Source organism: Astatotilapia calliptera, chromosome 6 (assembly GCF_900246225.1).
Source record: "Astatotilapia calliptera chromosome 6, fAstCal1.2, whole genome shotgun sequence".
NCBI lineage: Eukaryota > Metazoa > Chordata > Actinopteri > Cichliformes > Cichlidae > Astatotilapia > Astatotilapia calliptera.
Window position 1 is genome coordinate 36,029,647 of NC_039307.1, and position 8,905 is coordinate 36,038,551.

Below are 8,905 nucleotides of genomic sequence, written 5' to 3' on the forward strand. Positions count from 1 at the left end.
GTTCTTAACAAGTATGTGAATCACTCAGGCCCCACACAGGATATATTTATTTTGACATCCATGTTAAAATTTCAGTTACATTATGGATACTTATTTTAATGTAACACTGTGGCAATAAGGCAAGAAATGAACATTCATGAAGCGCACTAAGAATTTAAATATATAATCTACTGCAGGTGGCTTTTGTTTTTGGACTTTTAGAGAGATAATTACATGATGCAGGTAAGCTGGTATTATCATCAGAAGCCTGATAAGCTAAAGCCAGCATGTTAACAGAAAGACTGCTAACTGTCATTCAAGTAGTTGTAGCTGACTCACCCTATGTTGTTTTTATCTAGGAGACATTTTGTGTTAAAGATTTGCTCTCAGCTCTCTGCGAGATGAGTTTTGCATAAAGTAAACCTACATTAAAGCTAATGATGTATAGAAAATTTTTATGGTCTTGTGATCATATGATCTCATTAATAAACTGGACCAGAAACGTAAAATTAAAAAGTGATTCAAATATGTTGTGTTTGTTTTTAAGAAGTTCATTCTGCGTGCTGCACTGTATAAGAACCACTTCTTCATTTCAGTGTGGGAGTTTACAGGTTTTCATCTATTTACCCATACTGAGCGTGTACACCAGGAAGGAAGACAGTTTAATATGACTTTTATATTTTCCAACCACAGAAGAGATCTCATCTCACCTCAGCGTCTCATGAAGACTAACTAGTGAACAGTATTTGTCATGTTGATGTGATTTAAGAAATGAGAGGAGCAGCTATGAGTTTAAGTGCAGCAGTGAGCAGATGTGTTCTCTTTCTTCTCTCTTTATCAGGTATTGTGTATCTCTATTTTTGACTTATATCAACGGTTACACCCTGATACCAGAGCTGTTTCCGGTTGTCACAAATTGAAAATGTTAAGGTTCGCAATAAACCCAAATTTTTCAAATTGTGTTATTTGTACTAATGGACCTACACAGCTTTGCAGCTTTGCAACCTTTTTAGAGCATAGAGTTACCATTTAGAAGAAGTAGAGGAAGATCAGTTCATCAGTAATTGTTCCTTTTGCCTCTTCCCAGTGCATAATAATCCTTTAACCAGAACCTTATCACAGCATTAAAGTGATTCATTTTTATTTTGGAAGGTGCAAACAAATGTAAATTACTTTAGAGGATTTGATTTTGATTCTGATGTGTTCTGTGTTACAGTGGTTCAGAGTAATAATGGAGTGACTTACACTTCTACTCAGATCTGTGCCTTTAAAGGATCAACAGTGGACATAGGCTGCTCCTTCAACCAGCCATTAAAATTGTCAAAAAAAATTTGGCTCACTGAACGTATTGAATATAACCCTGATGATCTAAAAAAAGGCTCAGGTCGAGTGTCGTACAGTTCTCAATGGAAGAGCTGCACTCTGACAATCAGAGACCTGAGAGACAGCGACTCAGCTGTGTACAAGTTCAGATACATAACAAACAAAGGTGATCTTACTGTTTCACCTGGAGTCTCTCTGACTGCCACAGGTAAAATTTTCGTTTACACATCTGTCCAAACTTGTTATGAATATAACTGTATGTGTTTGCAAATGGATAAACAGAACAGCAGAGCAGAGCCTCCACTCTGATTTTTGCTCTGTCTTCACATATTCAGCTCTTCAGGTACACGTGAACGGATCATCAAATTCCAACTGGGCAACGCTGACTTGTCAGAGCAGTTGTAAAATACATGATAGTCCATCCTACATCTGGTACAAAAATGGTCAGAAAATTTCTACTAGAGGCCTGTACTGGTTTAGAGACTATCTAAAGCCTTCAGATAGCTACTCCTGTGCTGTAAGAGATTTCTCCTCTCCTTCAGTGTGTGAGTTTATTTCAGTTACATAAAACCATCTCATAGAGTCATTACATACATCTGAATAAAAACAGTCAAACTCACAGTAACTACTTTCTAAATCTGACTTAAATATCATTTTATGTTTCAGGTGTCCGAGGTGATTCATGCAACAGAGTGAATTACAGCAACAGAAGCATCTGTGCATTCAAAGGCTCATCAGTGGACATTTCTTCTACTTACAACAGTTATCAAAGTCCAATCCAATCAAAGTCCTGGTTCCGTTCTGGTCGTGGATCTGAGGACCTCAGAGAAGACTCCCAGTATGCAGGTCGTGCTGAGGTGACTGAAAGAGAGAGAGGACGCTCCACTCTGAGAATCAGAGACCTGACAGAGAGTGATTCAGCCGAGTATCACTTCAAATTCAAAACACAAAGCTTTGAATGGAAGAGTAGTTTACCTGGAACAACTCTGACTGTCACAGGTACTGATCAACACACTTATATTTAATATAAGTGCTATAATTTTTAGTATTATTGGGGGTTTTAAATTAATTACAACAAAAACAAACTTTAAATTATTTCATGTTTAGACATTGAGGAAGTTATTATTTTTCCACACATTGATAGATCTGTGAAATGCATTCCCTATTCTGTCTCCCTCAGTGTGAGAGTGACTGACATCTTATTTATTGTTTCTTGTCCACTGGTCAAGATGTTCAGGTCAGAGGGTTCAATGGACGACAGTTGGATTGTGTCACCAGCTGTAATCCTTATGTTTCATCTTATGTCTGGTACAAAAATGGACAACAAGTGAATGGAGCCAGCTCTTCTTCTTATGACATGCCATATGACACTTCAAACAGCTACTCATGTGCTTTAAAAGGATTTGAGGATTTTCACTCTCCATTAGTTTGTAAGTTTACTTTGAGATTTTATCGAAATAAAAACTTTTAATCTGGGTTATTATTAATATCATGTTCTTCCTGTCAATGATACATCTTTTTCTTTAGGTGTCAATGGTGAACGGTGCAAACGAGTGAATTACAGTAACAGAAGAATCTGTGCAGTCAAAGGATCATCAGTGGACATTTCTTGTACTTACAACAGTTATGAAAGTCCAATCCAATCAAAGTCCTGGTTCCGTTCTGGTCGTGGATCTGAGGATCTCACAGAAGACTCCCAGTATGCAGGTCGTGTTCAGGTGACTGAAAGAGAGAGAGGACGCTCCACTCTGAGAATCAGAGACCTGACAGAGAGTGATTCAGCCGAGTATCACTTCAAATTCAAAACACAAAGATTTGAATGGAAGAGTAGTTTACCTGGAACAACTCTGACTGTCACAGGTACTGATGAATACACACTGATGGATATTTAATCAGCTCAGTTGCTCTGTTGTGTTAATGGCTGTATTTATTGTTTTGAGTATTTAATGTCTTGTGTCTGCTGTGTTGTCATATTCAGCTCTGCAGGTGAAGGTGAGCAGAATAATATCAGTCCATGAGTCTCAGACTGAGGCAGAGCTGAAGTGTGAAAGCAGCTGCAGTCCAGCTGGTCGTCTTTCTTTTGTCTGGTTCAAAAACAATCAGTTTATGGTTGAACGAAGTTCTTATCAAGATCTGTTCAATCCTGGAGACATCATCTCCTGTGCTTTCAAAGGACATGAAGATTATCGCTCAGATCCTGTGTGTAAGTTTACTTCACTGTGTTATGCGATGATCACGATTTTCAGCTCCTCAGCTTTCTTTGTTCCCTGAAATTTTGTTTAAGATGTTCAGTAAAATTCACAATACTGTACATACAGTTTAAAGGTGAGTGGAGTCAGTTTCATGAATTAGAGGTAAGCACTCAGTTAAAGTCAGAAAAGAACAGTCATTGTGCTGAAGAGTGTTTTGATCCTGATCAGAGAACATCAAAGTTCTTTTCATTTTGGAAGTTAATCCTGCTTATTTTACTTTTGAGGAACTGATTAGCAGTGTAATAGTCAGAGATGCACAGGAATCTGCTTCTGACTGTCTACAAAGGTCTGTCCATGGACTGTCATGTGTACATCCAATTTATGGAACAACTGACAAATCCAGCAAACATGGTCTGTTCATGCAAAGCATGAATCTAATATATTGAAAATAACAAATGTGACCAATAATTACAGGCTTGTCTTTCCCCATACTTGAGGTTGTGAGAGACTAAAATTAAAGTGATGGAAATTTCTTAATTTCTAAATGTCCTGTTAATATTTTCTGTTCTAGACATTCCAGAGGTTCCCACTGTGTCAGTGAGTCCTTCTGCTGAGATAGTGGAGGGCAGTTCAGTGACTCTGACCTGTAGCAGTGATGCTAACCCAGCAGCTAAATATACCTGGTACAAGGAACAACAACCAATCAGCCAAAAAAAGCAAATCATCTTCAGGTCCATCCGGTCCTCTGATTCTGGAGCGTATTACTGTACTGCTGAGCATGAGGTGGGCCGAATGTCATCTGAAGTCATCTTTATCAGAGTGAAATGTGAGTCAAGACAGTTTTCCTATAATACCACACAGGAAACAGGGGTTTAAACTCTGACATTGTCACAGGGGGAGAAAAGAAGGTTTGTAAGATTAAAACTGTCTTTACAATCTGCTATAATGGGTATAGATATTTAAAGTTAAAGAATAGGATTTTGTACAATTTCTTCACATTGACTTGTTTGAACACCAAATTCAAATGTAAATTTGCTGCAATTTTTGTCATAATTATTTCCACATCCCTTCCAGATGCTCCAAAGCTTCCCTCTATGTCAGTGAGTCCCTCTGCTGAGATAATGGAGGGTAATTCAGTCACTCCATCTGGTGAGATTGGTGACGACAGTCCAGTGACTCTGACCCGTAGCACAGTCAGTTTTTCTCCTGACATTGGGAGCAATCAAGGTAGTGACACAATGGAGTTGTTAAAATTGGCCCAAGTGTAGTTTATAGTATTTTTAGTTTGTAACTGCTGTATGCCGTTAGGCAAGAACTATACTCAAAGTGTGTCATTAATTAAGACTTTGGTCTGATATGTTTTATCTTCTATGTCCATTCTTATGAGACCATTAATCTTGTAATCCAGTAACAAGTTTTCAGTTTGGTCACTGTTTCCTAGACTCATGGAAAAAATCAACTGCAATTGCATCAATCACTGTTCTATTTCTGGCTGTTATAATCATCTGTGGAATCATATTCATTAGGTGAGCAGTTCAGTTATATTGTTAAAATCAATGTGTCTTTATTGATTTCAAGTTATAATAATAATAATAATAATAATAATAATAATAATAATAATAATAAAGCTCCTTGAGGTGACTTTTGCTGTGATTTGGTGCTATATAAATAAAATTGAATTGAATTAATAATTAATTAAAATGTTCATTCATTCTTCTGTACAGAAGAAAAGGGTGCTTCAAAACAAATTCTTCCAGAGAGAGGCCAGACAACAAACCAGAGGTAAGGAAGAAGAGGTCAGGTATCAGGTACCTGAATTTTAATGTAACTGAATCTCTTTGTATATGTCGCATACTGCTGTCTAGGGATGAGTATTGATAAGATTTTCACGATTCCGATTCCATTTTCGATTCTGTTTAACGATTCTTTTTAAAAAGGAGAACACTAAGGTCGATTAGCTTAGAACTTTATTTTATATCTTCTCTTTGAACAAGATAGAAATTTAGGAGTAACATGGCCTTACAAACCCAACAGTGAGATCTTAAGAGATCCACAGCCTATGGCTCTTCAATGGGGTGTCACAGGGTCCCCAGGAAAAAAAAATTGTAAATGTAAAATAATAAAATAAATATTCCTCTGTAGCAATAACAAAGTATAACATAAATTATTCTGTAGCAATTACACAAGAATATCCAGTAATGTCCCTGCCTACAATTAAACACATTCACTTACCGAAAATCGGGGGCACCTGCTGCGGCAGCCTTTTACCACAAACTCAGTCACTGCTCGGTGACATTCGTCTATCCTGGCCCGAAAGGAGACGCTACCGGTAGACTGCTGTGAGAACTGCCAGCATCTGAGCCAGACTCTGTCTGTCTCTCTCATTGTGGTCACCTAAATGCACAGTGATGGCAGGTCTTGTAATAAGGCAGATTGCGCTAACATAATATGCACTGTTAGTTGATTATTTACCTGCCGCATTAACGGGAGAGGACGTGCAAACGTTACCGCTGCTGCTGGGTTGAGATTCACGAGTCCGGAGCAGAATTAAAAACACGACATTGATTTAAGGTCATCGCATTTTTTGTGAGCAAATGCTTTTGCATATTTGTAGTGTTTCCACCCTTAAATGAAATATCTACTTTGCAAGTATTGCAAGTTGCCCTGTTGTCATCCGTTCTCGTGAAGTATGACCAAACTTTTGAGCGTTTGAGCCGCCATGTTTCCTGCCAGGTAAATGACGCTCCGCAACGTGGTGACGTCATTCGGGGAAACTGGAATCGATAAGGGAATCATTTGCAAAAATGGCAAATTCCAAAGAATTGAAACAGTGGGAACTGGTTCTCAACAAGAACCGGTTTTTGATACCCATCCCTACTGCTGTCATACACTGCACAGTGGGAAGTTTAAATTTGGCTGCTATAGTACGGACGTTTGATGATGCGGCCTTGTATAGTTTACATGCTTCAAACTTCATGATCCACCCAAGGTTTATGAGATCCACACTGCACAGTGTGTGGGTACCTTAAGTTCTCTTATATATGAAAATGTACATGAACAGTTCATAAAAAGTAAAGTCTGCTGTTTTCCTGGAGACAGTGATTAAGGCTTTTGCTCAGATGGCAGGGGAGAGAGGGATGTCCAACCATAACCTTTCACGTTTTATGGTTATTTTTTTTTTCAGGAAAATGCATATTATTACATGTTTGACCCTGCACCAAATGGACGACCAGAGCGTGGCGGCCCTTCAGCTCCAGCACAGAGTAGAGCAGCAGAGGAGCAGCAGGATGATCTTTGCTATTCCAGTGTAACTTTCATAAAGAAGCCAGAAGAGCACGACTACTACAACATTCTTCCCATTAAGACCAAAAGAAGAAAAGAAAAGGACGAAGAAGTAACAGATGTGGACTACACTGTGGTCAGATTAAACAGCACCCAAAGGTGAGGACACTTAGTTTGTGAAACGCTGGGGAAATATTTCCAGCATTTTTTTTGTTATATTTGTGTCTTTTGTTTATTTTTGGCATTACACTAAGCTTTTTTCTTTTCTTAATGAATGGTACTGGCATTATGAGCTGTTTAAAAAAAATCATATTATCTTTATATTTCTGAGAGTGTGTTTTTACCTTTACAGATTAAGAGATCAACAGGCTGCAGAGTATTCATCAGCACTGTATAGCACAGTCAGGAAAAAGTAGAGTATGAACATGAATGTGTGTCCTCAGTGTACATATTTAATGTTTTTTAGGAAGACAACAAGTGCAGACTGATCTTAATTCTGATGGCAACAGCTGCCAGACAGTACAGCTGTAAGTAAAAAATCAGTCTAACTTTACTGAAATAAAATCTTACTACAGCTAACAGGAAGCCCAAGGCAGCTATCTCTCTGGGCACTATGCACTCTTCAGGGAATTGTACTGTATTTTGTGTATGTTCGTTTACTTTTCTTTGTTTTTTTAAGGGTACTTTAAGTTTGTAGTACACTAAAACAAGTGTAAAGCCTTTTATTTGTCCTGCTGAAACCCATTTTAATGTACTTAACATAATTGTGAGTAGAATTATTTTTTATTTGTGTGGATATGGGATATAGGAGTCTTTGCAGAACAGCAGGAGGTAGGTCTGATTAATCTTAAAGTCCTGGTGCTTTGACCATTTACTGTTATTTTCAGTGCCCTGCTGAACTGCGCTCATGTGTTTTGTGATTACAGCTGTGTTTAGCAGTTTCTTGTTATCTTTAAACTTATTTCCTTTATAGTGAATCAGAGGGAGCATGATTTTGTCCATCATTCAAGTCGTTCTTGTAATTTGAGTAAAATTAGAAATGTTTCACTGAGATTAAATAAAATAAAACAAAATAATAAAAAAACATTGTTTCTACAAATTCTGGTGTCTTTCTCCACTTCATGTTGCTGCTTTTGAGCAAGCTAGTAACAGTGCTGAGCATTTACATATTTAAATAATTGCAGGTTGCTTTTGTCCCAAACATCTTAAATAGAGGGTTTGAGCTGAGCTGCTTTCTGCAAGCAGAACGGCTAAATTCAGCTGCACTTCACCAACTTCCTGTTATCTACTTCAAGTTGGGTGATATGAGACATTGAGTTTCTCTTTTACTGCAAGTTCACACAATAAACTTAATTTAAAGCTGAAGGTAACCCATATGGAAAAGATATATATAAATCTTATAAAGTTTGTATCTGTCTTGTGTGAAACTTGTATGAAAAGCATATAAGAGTGAAAACACATATAAGATCCCTTGAAAAATTATATAATGAAACTTGTATGTTTTGGATACTTACTAAAACAATGTATGAAAGTAATGCGAAAGTGGCCACTTTCATGAGTAAATCATGTAAGCCTTATATGATTTACACATGAAAGTGGCCACTTTCATGAGTAATCACATATAAGTTTTTACTATTTCTTTTCCGTATGGGAAAGAAAATAGCTCAGCTATCACAAGGAATGATCTCATTAATAAATTGTTGTGTGTTTTAAAACAACCATTTTAAATGTGTTTTCTTAAAGCTGTCGTCAGTGATCGCACCAGAGGAGATTTAATCTGTTCATGCACATTAGGCGTGTGCGGAGGAAGGAAGACAGCCGGATATCGATCTCGCTTTAATTTTCCAACCACAGAAGAAACCATCTTCAAACATCTTTGATGAAATACACAATTTTTCATATGTGATCGACCTGATGCAGTTTAAGCAAGAAGTGTTTAAAGAAATGAGAGGAGCAGCTATAAATGCAACTGCAGTAACGAGTGAAGTCTTCCTTCTCTCTGTGCTGATATGGTACAAAATATAAATCTCCATTTATGTTTTGTTTTTATACACAAACCACTCACGTGTGGTTTCACCTCAAGCATCTGAAGCGCTGCACATCATATGATACTGTAAAGCTGTGTTTGT

General features: G+C 37.5%; 1 protein-coding gene across 1 annotated transcript; it reads left to right on the top strand.

The window, feature by feature from the left end:
* The first annotated feature begins 457 nt into the window (after positions 1–457).
* Positions 458–7,818, top strand: LOC113024695 (titin-like). The gene is made up of 13 exons (XM_026171969.1): positions 458–820; positions 1,196–1,510; positions 1,638–1,847; positions 1,969–2,301; positions 2,532–2,732; positions 2,830–3,162; positions 3,281–3,505; positions 4,066–4,320; positions 4,569–4,721; positions 4,936–5,020; positions 5,219–5,276; positions 6,679–6,935; positions 7,129–7,818. Exons 1-13 carry the CDS (start codon positions 751–753, stop codon positions 7,190–7,192), a joined length of 2,559 nt encoding a protein of 852 aa, XP_026027754.1. The 5' UTR covers positions 458–750; the 3' UTR covers positions 7,193–7,818.
* Positions 7,819–8,905: the final 1,087 nt, after the last annotated feature.

Excerpts from the sequence above, each read along its gene's own strand:
- LOC113024695 (XM_026171969.1), top strand. The coding sequence starts at position 751 with ATGAGAGGAGCAGCTATGAGTTTAAGTGCAGCAGTGAGCAGATGTGTT. Across the intron at positions 821-1,195 it reads CTTTCTTCTCTCTTTATCAG|TGGTTCAGAGTAATAATGGA; the intron begins GTATTGTGTATC and ends TCTGTGTTACAG. Across the intron at positions 4,722-4,935 it reads TGACATTGGGAGCAATCAAG|ACTCATGGAAAAAATCAACT; the intron begins GTAGTGACACAA and ends ACTGTTTCCTAG.